General features: G+C 35.3%; 1 protein-coding gene and 1 long non-coding RNA gene across 4 annotated transcripts in view; one reads left to right on the top strand and one right to left on the bottom strand.

Annotated features, from left to right (window-relative positions):
* Positions 1-18,416, bottom strand: part of KCNH7 (potassium voltage-gated channel subfamily H member 7) — a 477,468-nt gene that overhangs the window by 110,537 nt on the left and 348,515 nt on the right. For 2 of the 3 annotated variants that reach the window (XM_060621108.3, XM_060621109.3), the window contains exons 5-6: positions 16,461-16,481; positions 8,194-8,408 (exon numbers count right to left, since the gene is read on the bottom strand). In XM_060621108.3, coding sequence (XP_060477091.1) covers positions 8,194-8,408; positions 16,461-16,481 — 236 coding nt within the window. The remainder of the gene's footprint in view (positions 1-8,193; positions 8,409-16,460; positions 16,482-18,416) is intronic. The other variant, XM_060621110.3, reaches the window with a different exon arrangement.
* Positions 1,573-17,293, top strand: LOC132670763 (uncharacterized). The gene is made up of 3 exons (XR_009606900.3): positions 1,573-1,681; positions 3,750-3,912; positions 16,238-17,293. It is a non-coding gene; the product is annotated as an uncharacterized LOC132670763 (long non-coding RNA).

Below are 18,416 nucleotides of genomic sequence, written 5' to 3'. Positions count from 1 at the left end.
ATTTTCAACATGTTTTTTTTGGCTGACAAAACTTTTAAAGAAGGTGATATTTTCTCCTTCCTTCATTTAAAAATATATGATGAATGTACAAAACCAAACAGGTGTTTTATTTATTTATTTTTTAAAGCAATCATACCTAAATGCTTGCTCTACAAGCTTTGGCTCTTAGTTGCCATTAGGGCTTCATATGGTTGCTGTGCTTCCTCATCTAGAGTATGGAGAAATATGACTTTTGAACTAATTAGGCGTTTTAAACCGAAATAAACTGTATTTTAATGTAGAACATGTCAGCAAATAATGATCAGTTTTGATATGCATATAGTATATAGTAAAAAGAGATAAAAAATTAATGTTGCTTTTTAAAAATCACACATTTCCCTTTTCAAAATTATGAACATCTTTATTTTAAAGCAAAAAACATGCTTTTAGTAGTCAATGGCTACTTAAGTGTCTATAGTTACTTTTTATCTTTTTCTCATCATAACTTAGATAGATAGAATATATTTATTTGTCCAGAGAAAACTCAATGACATAATCCCGGATCTCAAAGATCAAAGCTTTGTATTCAGTAAAAGACCCTTGAAGGTAAAGACCTTGACTTACATATTTTTGTATCACTACTGTACATAAAACTTTGACTTACAGCTGGTAAGCACTCACTAATATGAAATCCATAATTATCCTGATGAATGTGCTTTATTTTTACTTGCAGATCCACAAATACTGTTTTTCATTTCAATTTGCATGTATAGACATAGATCAAACCCAGGATAATGGGAAAACACTAGATGAAGATTTCTGTTTTGCTGAGCCAAGTTTGATAGTATTCTATAAATAACAGTAAGATAATGAATGCAAAACCAACGTCATATTAAATTGGAAGTGTTCAGAGGCAATTTTGGACTCCTGCATTACATTTCAAATTTAATTTGGAATTTTGTGATTATTACTATTTCTGGCAGTTCAAGATGATCTGTACAGTTTTATTGAGGTTTGCATGATTTTATATTAGTTTAGGCAAGAAATGAAGTTTATGAAAACATTTAAAACATACTGTAGAAGTACTGTGACTTTTGTTTTTTGTAATTTCATGAGTGAAGAATCAATAAGGCTTTATAAAAATAACTGTTGAATTTAGACTTTTTAATTAAATGTAATTTTTGATTCATGACCATGATATTATGGTTTATAATAAGAAACACTAATTTGGTCTTTCTCCCTGTTCCTAGCACAGAGCTCTAAAACCCTTGACTTTCCTAAGTGAAGAGAATGACAAATGTGATTTTGTTATGTTAATGAGGTGACTCTGGAAAGCCCCTAGGTCACCTAAGGTCACCTGCAGATGGGGGGCTGGTCACCAGAAGATCCAAAGGTGTGATTAAAGTTGGAATTTTCAGTCCCAGCCCCTACCTCTGGGGGGAGGTGGGGTGAAAATGGGTTGGAGGTTGAATCTATAGCCAATAGTCAATGAGTTAATCAGTCATGCCTATGTAATAAAGCCTCTATAAACACCCAGAAGGATGGAGTTTGGAGAGCTTCCAGGTTCCATGTACCATGGAGGTACAGGGAGAGTGGTGGGCCAGGAGAGGGCCTGGAAGCTCTCCACCCCTTTCTTCATACCTCACTCTTATGCATCTCTTCCACCTGGTGGTTCTGAGTTATATCCTCCTATAATAAACTGGTAAACTTAAGTAAGTGTTTCTCTAAGTTCCATAGCTGCTCTAACAAATAGTCAAGCCCAAGGAGCAGGTCATGGGAACCTCCAATCTGTAGCCAGTCATGGAGGCACAGGTGACAACCTGGACTTGAGGTTGGCATGGTGGGTTTGTAGGGGGGAGGGGGAGTTTTGTGACACTGGGCCCTTAACCTGTGGAATCTGTTGCTATCCCCGCAGGTAGACCGTGTCATAATTGAGCTGAATTGTAGGACATCTAGCTGGTGTCAGAATCTGAACTGGAGTTAGACTAATAACGGCATTATTAATGAAAACTATTGCTACATAGAAAACCACTTTTAATTTGCAGTGGTGTCAGAAACATATTTTTTAATACTGTCACTGAAGAAAGTTGAGGATTAAATTTATCCAGTATGAGGGAAACTACAGCAAGTGTTAAGAAGTTTTGTACTGTTAAGGCTGAGATGATAAATGAGTATTTTTGCTTTACTGAAGCTAACTGATACACAATTATATGCATTTATGATTTTAAACATTCACTAATAAAATCAACACTATCTCTCTATTATAAACCAATCTCCATTTCTAAACAAGTCTGGAATTACAAGTATTGTTTAGGGTTTCTGTCAAAAGTAAATATAAGTTGAGAGTCACTGAAAAACACGAAGAGATAATGAGCATATTCGCGATGGACAAAATTCAATGGCAAACATAAAGCCATAATCTCTAAGCTCCACTTTATGTCAGTAATCTCTGTGTAATTTTCCTTTTCCTGAGCGGCATGCTACCAACAAAAGCCAAACTCTTTTATCCTAATCTAAAAGTAGCATAAGCAAAATGGGATATAAACTTACACAAAAGATAATGCTGAAATGAAGCTCTCCTGTTAAGGATTGTTTTCTTTTGCTTTTTGAAGACTTTCAGGAGTTCTGGAGAAAATCTACCATATTCTCTTTCCTATTTCTGTAGACTCACTTTTCCGGTAAATTGCTATTAAACTTTCATATTAACATTTTGATGAAATGGCCAAATGTTAGGGGTGTATCCAAATGGCATCCTAAATTCTGAGTGGATCTAGGAGGGAAACAGAATCATAGAGAGGGGGTACTTTAGAGTACTTCAAGTTTGGAGTCATATGACCTCAGTTTGAAGGCTACTTCCATCATTTCCCATGTGACCTGAGCAAGTTGTTTCCTTTCTCCAAGCTTGATTCCTTTTCTATGAAATGGAGATGATAATAATAGTACCAAGTCACAGGAAGGACTGTTATGTGGATTCAAATTGACAATCCATTAAACCACTTAGCATAGAGCCTGGCGCATAGTGAGTGCTCAATCAATGTCAGCTATTATTAAATCTATCACAATTCTATTTTCATGCCAACAATACACTTAAATGAATCCTAAATAATGGGAATCTATTCTGGCTTTAGCGTTCTATGTGGATTTCACGACTATATGGGCTTTTAAACATTCAGAGATTTCTTTCTTGTGACCTAAGTCTCTAATTAGTCCTAAAATTATTTTCTTGAGTAGTCTCTTTTAGTTAAGCTATGGAAAAATTATACTTGTGGACCAGCAGCAATTCTTTTCCCCGTCATCTTTTCCCCAAATTAAAATCTCCTGGTTCATTTAGGGCCTTTCATATGTCTTATTTTTCTGGTTATCACAATATGAATGTCTACTAAATTCATCAGACATGCCTCCTAAGTAATAATGCAATAAGTTGTAGAATTATTTGGTCATAATTTGGCTAGTATTGAGTCAAAAGGAAATGTAAACTACTTTTAGTTCATAATATATTCTTGTAGCATTTATTACATTAGCACCGTAAAAAATGCTATCATTATATATTGTTATATAGTGTTTTTCTGAGTAGTTTATAACCCCTAGTACTATTAGTGCTAGTTTTCTACTTCTGTGTCTCTAGTGCCTATCTGGCACATAATGCATATTTAGTGTGTGTGCGTGTGTGTGTGTGTGTGTGTGTGTGTGAAAGAGAGAGACACTGATGTTTAACCTGAATCCCATCTTCGTCTTTGCAATGGGCCACTTATTTTGTTTTCCTTCTTTAGAGCCTCCCCTCCCCCACTGCATTTTTTTGATGTGGTCATTGGTCAAGGGGCTATACTTCTACAAGGATGAGCACAGGACCCATAGTGGCCAATAGAATTCCACTTTCTCAGGCATATAATGGACACCAGAGGAGAGAAGGCCCTTCTCATCAGATTACCAACTGTGAGTATTATGTGAGTCAAGAGAGTCTGAGGTTCTTGCTTCTATCAGATGTGGAGAAAGGTCAATATAGAAGAAAGTATGGCTGAGAGGGAAAGAATGTCATCAACTCTTTAAACAATGAATGCAGCAGCCACGGCCCAAAGCAGGTCTGTCCTTGCACTTTTTGGTTATGTGACCCAATAAATTCCCCCTCCTCCTTTCATATTCCGCCTAAGGTGGTTCCAGTAGGCTTCTTTTATATTCTGTTATGGCACTGACTGATAAAGTCTCGTGTGACCAAAAAAGATTTGGAACCCATAGTGCCTTTTTCTTAAATCTTCCTGATATTCTTATGCATATCCAGGGAGAGTGATCTACTACCAAATTGGTAAAAGCTGAACATGACAACATATAATATATTTTATCCTAAAATTAGCATAACATTTGAAGTAGAAGTAGAACTAGCCTCAGGAATAATGAAATCATCCAAGAGTGCAAGAGTTTGGTTTCCTTTTATTTAAAAGGGAGCAGATATAGCAAAGGATTTTATCCTCAAATGAGAACCACAATTACATGGTAAAAGCAGATCTTTATTCTTCACTCACCCAACTTTTATTCCAATCCATTGTCCTCTCTCCACTACTCCACTGCTATTTGGTAGGAATTAGCCAAGTAAGGCCCTGTCTCCTGAGGACGGACCCGACTACACATCAGCCTGTACCAGCTAGACTGCGGTTAAAAAAAATCCACATCTTCTGAGTTAATTTCTGTTTTCTCCAATTAACAGAGAAGGTCATATAGAATAGCAAATAAAGAGATGATGCATTCTAGAAGTATGCCTTATGAGACCAGCCAATGAAAGGGGTCTCTGGACCAGAAACAAGAGTCAGATTTAGAATATTGCCTGAAGGGAGAATTTGGAAGGCAAGCGTTTGTTTTGGGGATTGTTGACCAAAAGACGTACTCTTGCTTAATTCTCTCCAATGCCTTCAGTGGTTCATTTCCAAATCTTTTAAGAGTCTTCTTATATGTTGTATATATCACGCTAAGCACTAAAAATACAAATACCTCATGTTTCATTCCTTCGCTGGTACTCACAGTTCCACAACTATGTCCTATTCCAGATTCTAATTCCTCGCCTTGAAACTTCTCAAGCTTCAAAATTTCTCTAAGAGTTTATATTCCCCAACCACTATCCCAAACTTCCAATATAGGTACTGTTTCCTCTTTCAGTATGTTTTGCACTCTGTTGTTTACCTACAGTGTAATCCTTTACACTGCATCCTAATGCCTAGGTATTGTACTTGTCTGTTTCTCTCACACATCTAAGGCACAGTATTTGCTTTTTCACATGAATTCCCAGAACTTATTAGCTCTTAATAAATGCTTGTTGAGTGAATAAACAAACACGTGAATGCATACATGCATGAATGAATGAATGAATGAATGACTAACAGCATGGTCTCTACTCTGAAGAAGCTCAGTCTAGCTGGGGAAGAAATAACCATTAGGCTAATTAGCAACTAACCATTGCATAATAGAGATACGATCCAAATATTGACAGAGTATAACATGAGCAGAAATTAATTGTTCCTTTGATTTTGTGCCTTTTTTTTCCTCGTGTTTGCTTTATTGTTTGTGCTCAGAGGAATATTTAAAACTCACTGTTGAATTATCTAAGAACAAAACCCTGATATCTTTGAAGGAAGGATTACCATCCAAATCTATAAATGGAATAAAACAAATAAGAACATTAGATAAAGAAAATACTGCTGGCTGCCTACAGAAATGCACTGAGACTATCTCAATAAGGAACATTTCCACACAGGCCTAACAAAGGGAATAGTAAAATTATGACCTAGTTTTTTTTAGTGACTAGAGGACCGTTGTTATATGTTGGGAACATGGAAATTCCAGAGATAGCTATGATGAGGAAGCTTCACAGACATTAAATGAGAAGAGTCCTGCTGTCAAGTGTTTAAACAATTTCCAGAGGCTACGTCTGCAGGAGGAATTTATCAATATACAATCTCTACCTTGTTTGGTTTGACATGTGGGCTGTTGGCGGGTTTGTTACTGGGAGCTATAGATGACACTAAAAAGAAGAGGGAGCATTCCTACCACCTCTTTTTTTTTAGTTTTTGGTCCCAGCCTTTTTTCAGTTCCTCATCATTTTGGCCAGAACCAGATCCGCTTAAGTGTTCTGTCTTCAGAATGTCCTTCCTATTGCTGTATTTTTCACATTTATTTTAAAGAGTGATAGTTTATAAAACAGGATCTAATTCAAATCTTCTAGCATCCTTAAGATGCACTGTTTTTCATTTGGGGCCCTCTGGAGTCTGTGGTAAGGGTACTATACTGTTTGTATGGAATATGAGAAACTATAGGAAAGAAATGTGGTGTTTCTGTGGGCTTGGGATTACCTCCGTGATAAGGAATGAAGACATTTTTTATTTTTATTTATTTATTTCAAAAAAAATTTTTTTTTTTAATTTTTTTTTTTTTTTAATTTTTTTTTTCAACGTTTATTTATTTTTGGGACAGAGAGAGACAGAGCATGAACGGGGGAGGGGCAGAGAGAGAGGGAGACACAGAATCTGAAACAGGCTCCAGGCTCTGAGCCATCAGCCCAGAGCCTGATGCGGGGCTCGAACTCACAGACCGTGAGATCGTGACCTGGCTGAAGTCGGACGCTTAACCGACTGCGCCACCCAGGCGCCCCAAAAAAAAATTTTTTTTTAACGTTTATTTATTTTTGAGACAGAGAGAGACAGAGCATGAACGGGGGAGGGTCAGAGAGAGAGGGAGACACAGAATCTGAAACAGGCTCCAGGCTCTGAGCAGTCAGCACAGAGCCCGACGCGGGGCTCAAACTCACATACCGCGAGATCGTGACCTGAGCCCAAGTCGGACGCTTAACCGACTGAGCCACCCAGGTGCCCAGGAATGAAGACATTTTTTAAATGTTAAAACAAATACTGTGATATTATGAAAGATGAAGGTAAAAATAAGAGAAGAATTTAAAGAGAAAGCATGAGACCTGAAAAGAATGCCAAGCTTTTGAGGTTAGCTGTTGCATTTTACTTTGACTCAAGGCAATTTTGTGAAAAGGTAATGGAGAACCATCTAGAGGGGAAAGTTGCCCTTGTCCCAAGCTCGTGCCCAGCCTAGCCTCTCCCTGGGCCAGGAAAATACCTGTTTCTAAAGACCCAGGGACTTTTGTACAGTTTTTTAAATCTCTTAATTTCTATGTTATGGAATTATTATAAATAATCATTATAAATTACATATTACAACATAAACATAAAATATATAGTAGCATATGGCATGTAGAATGTCTCATCCCAAACACAGACCACTCAGGACTATTTTGAACTGACTCCTGGTCGTTACATCGCTATTTCAGCTAACACATAAAGGATTATTTACTGACTACAGTATTGCTGGCAGTGATCATCACTACAGAAAAAACTTGATCAATTCAAAATCTTTAAGGCTTGGGACAGAGATTGGGGCCAAGTTTACCTATATATTTGTGACAGTTTTTGAAAAGATGTGCTAAGCAAATATATCAAGTAAAGTGTTTGTAAAAGAACTGTTTACTTGACACAAATTTTAGAGTCACGAATTCCCAGCAATGTAAGTGCATTGTAAGCAAAAGCTAGATGTTGCTTAGGTTGGTATTTTGATATAATAGGTACAAATTATTTTTATCTATTCTTTAAAGCAGGGCTTCTGCTAGACATTACATTTTTACCCTAGTTCAAATTGCAATATTTATTTGAAAACAATAAAATATTGTTCCTGTGGAAATGTATTATTTACTCTGACTTTTAATCATTTCGGCTCTTTTCCTCAAGTCAATTGACTTATATCTGAGTCTACTTAGTAGAGGAAGTGAACAAAAGGAGGTCACAGTTAAGACTAACTCCCAGTTAGTCACCTAAAGTTTCAACAGTCACATCCATTATATTAAGAAACTGTGCTTTAATAATGCAAGAGTTGGCAGCAAAACAATAAATGTCCAAACATGATAAATAGCAGGTTAACCACCTCTGCGACAGAGAGAACAACAGTATCAAGCTAGCCCATTTTTGCTTAGTCTTGTAAGAGATACAATCACAGTCTATAGTTTTATTTTAAATCTGTCACATTAAAGGGTTACCCAACATTTCAAGATATATTAGGGTGCAATAAATAGCTTACCTTTTTTGATAGTCGTTTACGGGAAAAATAATGTGCTTTATGGTGCAGAGAAGAACCTTAAACATGGTCAATATTGAGAATAAAATCATATCCCACCTGGGTGACTTTCTCTGTCACGTTGTGTGTTCGATCTTTAACCTTGGGTGCAATAATGGTTTTATCTGAAGAAGGAGGGGATGCATTCTTTTTTTCAGTTTTGACATCTGAAAAATTCAGAGTGAGCTGTGGAATCTTGTTAATGGTGCTGTATTTGTTGAGATTTGAATCTGACGTGGATCCCAGGAGGCTTGACTTGATATGATTAAAAGGCCCTAAAAAAATTGGAAAATATTTGTAAAAGCAGGATCAGGAGAAACAGAAGAAGAAAGAGATGGTCCTGAATGACCCGCTAATGATCCACAGCCAGTGTGACCCTGCTTCGGGAGGGACTAAATGCAGCCAGCTGGTACCTGACCACAGGTTTAGGATCACGGTCTGACACATGGAGCAGCACATGGGTATCGAGGGTAAGATGGGGTCCAAGGCGTGTACCCAGGGGGCAGATGACATCTTTGGCTGTTACTTAACTTCTTTCATTAAGGGCTGGAATAAAAGGAAAACAAAACACAAAAACCAAAAACCTCCACTCCCTATTATTGGCCAAACTGGTTTTTCAAGAATGTCTTTTTATAATCCAGGAATTATTCAAGGAAGAGACTTGCCTGTGGATAAAATCATGTTGGCCAGGAAATTTCTGAACAGGCTGTGTCCCCAGCTCCAATGTGTATTACTTTCTTCTCTGGGCCATGACAAATGACAAGTGACGAACCAGCTGTCATGTGCTTCTACTACCTATGTGAGGTGTTTTACAGAGCTTCTAAGAATTTCAGATAAGAGGGAGAAGGGCAAATGTCTGTGCGTACGTGCGTGTATTCTATTGAAAACTCCAGGATCCTGTGTGAAATTTTTAAAATCTTTCCTTCTTTTCCCCTTTCATTTACATTTAAGACTTTTTTTTTTTGAGAGAGAGAGAAAGAAAAGCCTCCATAAAAAACCATACCAGAAGAATACTTTGGTGAACATAACTTAACATTGAAGTGACCATAGCTAGGTAATGGCTGGGGTTAGTGGTACCTGGTTATTTATTTATTTATTTATTTATTTATTTATTTATTTATTCATTTATTTTCAAACATGCTATATGTTAGATCCCCAGAACTGATTCATCTTGCAGCTGGAAGTTAGTACCCATTTTCCGACCCTGGTCAATTCCCACATTTCTTTCCCACGAAGACAATTTAGCAAGGTTCCAGGGCTCCTGGTTCCCTTGTCGAGGATAAATACTCTGACTAGGTACACCTTGAGGTGAACTTACTGTGTGTTGCTTTTGAAGAGTCAGGAAATGCTCCAGAGTTTCTTGTAGAATGGGTAATGCAACTTTTACTAATATAGAGCTCCTAAAAATTGGCATCAGGAAGAATTTTATAGAAAGCCTGAGCCCATGACTGTTACTCAGCCATTATTTTGCTGCCTCAGAGAGTGCTTCAAACACACAGACTGCATGACTGAGCTTGTTAGTCAGCACATTTTGCCTTATGCTACTTTTTCTCCTGTTCAGAATGAAACAAATACATTTTAGGGATCAAAAAGTACTTTATGCAGGGCTGAACACTTGAAAATTAAATTTATAGGTGGTGTATTTTGAACCACAATAACAAATCAACTCAGCTAAAATATAATGCTAGTAAAATAATTGCCATCACCTGGCTGATAGTTAATTTGGAGAGAATTCACATATATTCCTTTACAAAATTTTATTTTTGGTTATTTAAAAATTTGAAATTGTTTTAAGATCATTTTCATCCATACTGCAGACACTGTGCTTCTTGAGGTGCAATTTTATTCACTCCCTGAGTTTTATCCATGATGATGATCAAATCCATCTAGGTGAAAAATGTCATTGAGCAATTTGGGCATTTATTGCCCAGTATGCTCTCATTTGCATATAGACGCTCACTCTCTTTTCTATTTATAAGATAAGGAGAGAAATAGGAGCCAAAAGTGGCACCAAATTAATCTTGCCTTCAGACAGGTGTCTGATAGAAACCCCATTCTCTAGATCTCTCTATAAGTCTCCATCACAAACCACTGATTTAGTATTGCAACATATCCTAGACAGTGTTCTCTTTTTTGTATCATTGTATAATATTATGGCTATATTCCAGGCCTATATCTTAAAATTTGTAATTTGCGAAATATTCCAGGACTTCCAACATTTTAGATAATGTCTTTTTCTCAACTCTATTGTCATATTTTCACTCATTAGATACTTTTATTGCACACAGGGGTACAGAGAAGAGATTAGAGAAAGTTGAGCTCTGATATATAGTTAAGTTGTGTTTTAAACCCTTATGTCTATCTTTCAACTCTATTTCTGTCATCCTTCTATGTGGTGAATTTCTATAGCTGACTCTCTACGGAGCTGTTTAAAAAAAATCAGGCAAAACCATGGATGATCTATCACATTAGAGGAGACAAACACTGTTAAATATGCTTTGATTGTCCTTGTAACCAGTTTCAATAAACTCCACTGAACTGGCTACACCAATAAGCACGAGGTCTCAACCATGACAGTACTTCATCCTAGGGGCATTTGTTGGGGACATTTTTGTCTGTCACAATGATGAGAGGTGGCTCAATTGAAAAATTGTCCCATATGTCCAGTGGGCATTCCTGTAGGTGAAAGCCTGTTTATAACAATCTGAGCCTTGAACCTGTTTCACATATAAAGAGTACAATGTACTTTTAACATGATTTTAATGTGTTGAACTTTGTAGAGCTACAACTACCATGTAAAGGAAAGAGTTTTACATTGTTTGGTTCAGAACTTTACCAAAAGTTGTTCACCATTTTGAAAAATTGTATCACTTGGAGTTACTCTACTTGTGGCATTTGAATTGCCAATACAAAATTTCAGACTTCACGCTATAAGGTTATAGTCTGTGTTTGCAGGTCACGAACAAATATGTAAACAAAGAGATTTGAGTATTTTTTTTGACAGTGTTGGAACTGGATATTAAATTTGCAGACAATTACAGGAATCACACTGAAGATCATTAATAAAATTTCTTTCAAAAATATTTCATATGATTGTTCTCTATGTATGTAAAATGATACATGATGTAATGAAAAGAAACTATGTAGTAAGAACTAAACACTAACTGATTTGTCTTGAGATTGCCTGTTGGTTTCCAATCTCACGTTAGTAACTCTTTAGAGATCTGCCACAACTTCATCATAATGTCTCGATTGCCATTTCTTGCTCCAATCCATTTTTTAGTCCCATTGTTTAGGAAAGCATATGGTCTGCAAGGCCTTTTTACAATATTGGATAAAGAATATATGTTCTGACATTTGGTGGGATTTCTTTCGTAAACAGTGCAATTCATTAATATTGATGTTATCACATATGAAATCATGTTGACATTACACTGACCTGTTAAGGGCCAGCTTACTGGTGAGAACATCATCCTTTTTCATTTTCTCCCCAGTTTATTTTGGGATATTTTTCATAATTCAATTTTTGTTATTTCCTGTTTCTAAAATTCATATATAAATAATTCTGGTCTGTTATTGTTTATTCCAATACTGCTTTTTATTTTGTTATCCACTCATATTCCTGCTCTATCATTTTCTCTAGTACTTATCTGGATGATTTTCTCATGTCTTTAATGCTCTTAAAGCCATTTTCTAAAAATGTCTGCTCATTGCATTATGTCTTCTAGTGTAGTTAGTTATATTTGAGCATTAATACATTGAGAAATGTATCATTTTATTATAAACTGCTTTCCTTGTATTCCTCCTTTACATTACAGTTAAAGAATCATGTTGATCTTTTAGAAATAGGTTAACTTATTTCTAAATGCTGTTACAGGATAGTAAAATGAGTATAAAAAATATTGTTGCAAAACAAGGGGACATTGGGTCTGACAGGGCTGAGAAACCACTGGTCAATATATGTCATATGCAGATTTGCTCTCAGAATATTATAACTTCATTGAGTCCATATTTTAGCTTCTCGTATTTACTGGTGGATAACCCTTCAAACTGTTATTCTATTCTGCTTTTTTTTTTTTTTGTAACTTCTTAATAATAGAGATTTAATCTAGGCTTTCTTTTAAATCTATATATTTAAAGAATTCAGCAGAACCTAAAGTGTTACTTAAAATACTTCATGCATGCTACTTAGATAAGACATTTACAATCTATTTCATCCCATAAACAAAGATCATTATGCTTTTTCCACTGATTTTGAAGCAGATATTTATTTGCAGAAGTCTGAGTTTGCAAGCCAATGTGCATTAGCTTAGGTTCCTCTAAAACCTATCTAAATTCTAGTGAAAAAATTTCCCAAGATTTTAATTATGGTAAGTATTCACAGTATTCTCGTTTTCACTAATCGTCAACCTAAGCAGATAGAATATGGGGCCAAAAGGGAATAAGCATCAAGGACTAGAAATCAGAACACAGGGTTTCCTACCTCCTAGGTCTATATTCAGAGAGGCCTTGGTTGAGGATTTAAAGGTGAAAGGCAGCCTCCCTGAGAGTGATCATGAACAGATGGGATTTAGGATTCTAATGAAAGAAAGGAGGATAACCTGAAAAACAAAGTAAATGAATTTAAATAAAATAAATGGGCAGAAATAAGGGGAAATAATAGCTTCAATAGAAAGGAATGTAAAACTCAAAGGTGCATAAGGAGGAATTGATGTTCTTTAGAGAAACATTTGCAAAAGGGATGACCATTCATTTAAACGTTTCTGTATTCTAGAAGGAGACGAAAAACAGGTGACCAAGTAGACTAAACCAACATCTGGATAAAGCTCTAATATATTACAACTGTCTGATTAAATATAAAGTAGGCCATGTTCCAGCTACAAAGAAATAACCTGAATTTAGAGATCAAGCCAGAGGCTAAAGCAACAACTGGGAAGAATTTTAGATTAAAGATGTTTAAAATTTTTATGATAAGGTTATTTGAATTTATCATGAGTTACAAGATGCTAAAAGAGAATATATTCTCTTTTAGAAGTGCTGGAAATATAGCCAAGGACATCTGATAATTTTTAAAAAATGCTGTTTTCTTTTTTAAAGATCATTGCTCTTGAGGATAAAATGGGACACAAGAAAAGGAGAGAAAAAAAAACGTTAGGTTATCACATCATCAGGTCTTTACACAATATTTCTTAGGGCACTGAGTTTATTTGGCTACAGTTTAATAAAATGTAAATTGCTGAAGTGACTTAACGTTAGAAAAAAAGCAAATGCAGTGTTTAGTAATTGGATTTTGTAAAAGAACACTGGCAGCCAGTTTAAAACTTAGATAGATAAGAAGTAATCATATTATTTGTAGTCCATAATCATATTACTTCTTTGGGTGTGTAATATATAATTTTCAGAAGAAAACTATCACCATTGAAAATCAGTATGCAAATTCTTAGAAGATCACAAAAACTTGGCCAGTGTAGCTTATAAGAAACAAGCTGTATCAGATCAGTTGATTTCCTTTGTGAGTCTGACAGGTTTTGTGGCTTGGGGAGGTGAAAGCTGTGATCAGTCTTGCAGATAGTTTTGTTTCTGACTCATATGCCAGATTCACACACAAGATGGAAACTGAACACACTATTGTCAGTGGGATGCAGAGTTCCTTGGAATAATAAGCAGGTGGAAGCAATAAAGGGGTAAAGCTATATTAAGGACCTATTTACTAAGTGGGGTAGGGGTGGGTTAATTTTTATGGATGACTTGGAGAGCAGTGTAGGCAGAGAAACCACCACTAAATTTGAGGTGAAGATCAGTTGATGAGTGATTGAGACAGGATTAGGTTCACCTCTCACAACATTAAAGAGATTGTTAACAGCATTTAACGTACATGCACACATAGAAGCAGCAAATGCAATTTATTTGAATTAACTTTTCCAATCCTTGATAATGGGTTACACTTAGATCTCTGAGGTCTTATTTCAAAGATTCATAAATTTCAAGGAAATGTATTAAAGGGAAACAAATTTAATCCTAAGTAAGAAGGTTAAATGGAAATGATTCTGTTTTAGAAGAAAAGACTGAGTACCGATTGCTGTTCTTATAGTATGATATTATATCAAGATTAGACGTAACCAGCTGGAATCTCTGGCCACTCAGGATAGATAAAGGAGGGAAGAAAATTGCATTTCAGCAAGAAGGATTTAGGTTAGCTCTTGGCGTAACAGGCAGTAAAATAGATTTCCCAAGAAAGTTAGAGAATGGGATCCCCCCAAGATAAAGATTCCTCTACCATTTGTGTCAGAAATTTTGCCAACCACCTCGTCTGAGGGGAATAAACCAGATGCTCTTGAGGTCCTTCCAAATGCCTGCCGAAATGATTTATTTTATTTGGTCAAGAAATTATTTGTGGGTGACTTTGATATTTAAGAACTGTAATTATGCATTTGTACACAAAGAAGTATAGAAATTTGTCTTTTATTTTTTAAGTTTTATTTAAATGTGGTTTAGAAACAAAACCAAAAAATTTTAAAAGCGCACTTAATGTATTATTCTATATCTACTTAGCATGTTAATTTTTCAGCGAAAATCTTAAAGAGCCAGATACTTAAGTATTTTTTGATAGTTTCAAAACCAGAGTCTGAACAAATAATGAAGACTTTGGAGGGTACATTTACATTAATTTTTAAATTAAATTTGCGCATTTTTAAATCTAATTTGGGAGTTTGACTTCATAAATATTAATATGGGAAAACTTCCTACAATGGTTTAGAGTTTCCTAATCCCAAATTCTGACTTTGATGATTCATTTTTATTTAAAGACTACTGCTATTAAAAAATTGAGGGTCAAGGAAAAAGGGCTGGGGATTAAATGGATTTATGAGAGAAAAATAAAAATGTGGTTTGAATGACAGCTGTGTGAACTACTAATTTTAAGATAAGCAAGCTCAATTTTCTATTTATTGAGACAAATCAGATTCATTTTTCACTGAATTCAAAAGATCATTGGAAAATTAGTGTCTAATAATTAATTGCTAATTATTAAATGCTAAAGCCAATCATATTTCATACAAGCAAGTTAGCAAGGGGTGTCTGTATTCTGTTTCTTGACATTATATCCTGAATTATACTCAAATCACCATCACAACTGACACTAATTTGTTCCCTTTTAGAAATCACAGTAGACAGGCCAAGGATAGAATAATCATGTGGATGAAATACCATCCCGGTATTGGAGGTCACCTGCATAGACCCTTTTTGAAGTGCTCGCAAAAGAAAATTGGGATGGGAGAAGCTGCCACAATTTCCCTTATTTTCAAACCACCCTGGATTGATGACCAGAAAACAGCTTTAGTGTCTAGTGCTATTAATTCATAAGCATCACCAGCTCTGACTTAATTAGGGAAGCAATTGAGAAATCAATATACAGAACTTCATAGTGATCAGAGTAGCAGTGACATACAGAAGAGGCCAAAACAGTGAATTTTAAATAATGATGGTTACCGGTGGAGACGTGTCCATGCAACATACATGCACCAAATGAGTCATTGTCACCATATGCACACTCACAGCGGCATGCATGGCCTATGTTAAAAGACTAAGTCCAAATGTTTTCAATTTGATGAGAATAATATGATTACTATATTTTGTGATTCCTCGTACCTACTATGATATAGTAGAAAAAACAGAGGTGAATTTCAAATTTTTAGTCAAATCCAGACTTTTCCAGAGGTACTGCCCACTTAAACTTTAACCTACAGTACCTATAGGTCATGCCAGTGATTTCAGACTAATATAGGACACAATTAAAAATGACTGAAATGTAATATAGAAAAATAGAAAATGACCATCATGCATGTACAGTTTACTACTACAGTAAGCTTAAAACCATACCCCCTGCCATCCAGGAACGTGAAACTAGTTTTAAGGAAACAAAAGAGGAACAAGTGAAGAGATACTGTCATGTAGCACTTTGATTACTTTATTTAATCTTGCACTCAAAACCTTTTTGGGGCTGAAACAGGCTGATGTGCCTCTTTCATACTGGAATGTATTTAGCTTAATATTTGTTTCTTTCCAAATGGTTTAAATATTTAGGAAGTGTTCATTGTCAACCTAGGCTTATACTTGCAAGAAAAAGGAGTTCAGAATCATTTTGGTGCCACAGCTGAGAAAGTAACAATGTCTCCAACAAAATCAAGCCACGATATCTCCACCAGGCACCTGGACCAGCTAAGGGCAGCATGATGTTGCATTGAACAGGGCATACAGCAGGCAAGTGAACATGCCAAGTAAAGGGGCTCTTTGAGCATCAGATGATGAAATTTGAGTTCGTACATTACCTTTGACATTGCGACCATTGTCTGTTTTGAGCACATAAGGGTAAAAAAAAGAAAGAAATATAAAAAGAAGACTAAAATTATGTTATATACACTGAATTACAATCAGAGTAAACAGGATGTGATGATTGAAAATTGTATCTTTGAAATTAGCATTTTGTATTATTCAACCAAGTAAAATGCACATACCAAAAATAATATCTGCCATCATAAGCATGCACGTTCAAGTATGTGAATCATTTATCTCATTTATTTTAACTGGATTCCAAGATGGATATCTTTTATAATTACGACACTTTGGAGAAGGCATCTCCAGCTGTCTGCAGTTGTGATAAAAACTTTCAGTCTTGTCAGAAGCCAATTTTAGTGTCCCTTCAACCGTCATTTACAAGAAAGACTGCACAACATTCGGTATGTTAAGTAATTGTTTTTTCATATGGTTTAACCTAGAAAATTAAGACAACAGCTTACCTTAATAAACCAACTTGTGTCACTAATCAGAATTCTATTAACTGCCACTCCCACAAATGTTCTTCGATGCATATTTTGAAAACACCAAATAGTGCTCAAAGAATCATTCTTAGGCAAAAATAATTGTAAGAAATCAGTGAAAGATTTGACTTTTAAAAGTAATGTGAGATTTGTAAGTCTATGTTGTCACAATGCACTCAGTATAATACCTAAAATATTTAAGAACTTCATTTATATTAAGATGGGCTGTTTTCAAATCTCAGAACAAAGTGTTTTCAGATTTATTTTGAGATTAGCAACCTGACCCTTCGATGCATATTTGCTAGTAACAAAATCTGCATTACTAGTTTTGAAACAAACAAGCTTAAAAGAAATGAAGTCATGTCAAAACCATACAAATATATCCAAGATTTGAAAAATCTGTTCAACATTTGTTGACATGTACAGTAATGCTGTGCATATTTAAAATCTTGGGATACATCATAATTGTTTCAAAGTCTACAAGTGAAGCAATTTCCATAATGCGGTATATTGAACTGCTAGTGTAGACACTGGCTCACATAGAGATATGCAAAACTGTGACCTTACATGACAACTCTGCCTTCTTTGAGGGACCATAAAAAAGCAAATATGGGTAGTGAAGAGACCTTGATTACATAGAATTAACTAACTCCATCAGAAGCTGGGCCCCCAAATCGTTAGTAAAGTAACAACTACTTATAAGTAGTTAAAAATTATAACAAACCTCGAAATTACAAAGATTTGCAAATTCCCAAAAAACTGACTAGAAGTTATATTATATGGTTAATGCTGCTTTGACATTCTAAGACAGAGCATGCAGTCTGTGCATTGGTGCTAGCTGAGACCTTGTTATTTGTCCGTGACAATATAACTGCAGAAATTAGAGTAAGCATCTAGAATCTTCTAGCAACTTGTCAGAGAAATTCTATGTCGGGTCAATCTAATAATAAAACAGTTAGGGCTTATATTTTCTATGTATTTTTTTTGAAAATTTCATTTTTCTAATAGTGCATTTTTCTTATATATACAAATGTATTGGTCTGTGATGGATTAGAAAAAATCCTGGTCCTTCACCATAAATGGTTTGAGAAGTAGAATTCTAAGGTACTTGGTAATATAGATTAAATAAAAGGATAATGTAAAACATTATGCACTATTATATTTGCAAATTATTTAAAGTTCTATAAAGATAGCCTATAAAGAAGGAAATTTCTCTTCTTGAATGAAGAAGCAATAATCTGAATTCAGAATCTGGTGCATGTGGGACTTAACCTGTTAACCAGTCACATGAATTCATAAAATTAAAATCAGTTTAAAAGAATTTTCATCATCATGTAGCATTGTGCATCAACTATACCCAAAGAAAAAATAAAAACTTTTAAAGTTTTCCATCTTCTTTTGTCAGCAGCTCAGTTTCTAAAATATATCAAATTATGTAGCCATAGGAAGTGTGGTTTCTTCTAGGCT

The sequence above is a fragment of the Panthera onca genome, chromosome C1 (genome assembly GCF_046562875.1).
Source record: "Panthera onca isolate mPanOnc1 chromosome C1, mPanOnc1 haplotype 2, whole genome shotgun sequence".
In the NCBI taxonomy this organism is placed as follows: domain Eukaryota; kingdom Metazoa; phylum Chordata; class Mammalia; order Carnivora; family Felidae; genus Panthera; species Panthera onca.
Note: the sequence above shows the minus strand (reverse complement) of the source record. Positions and strands in the feature narration are given on the sequence as shown.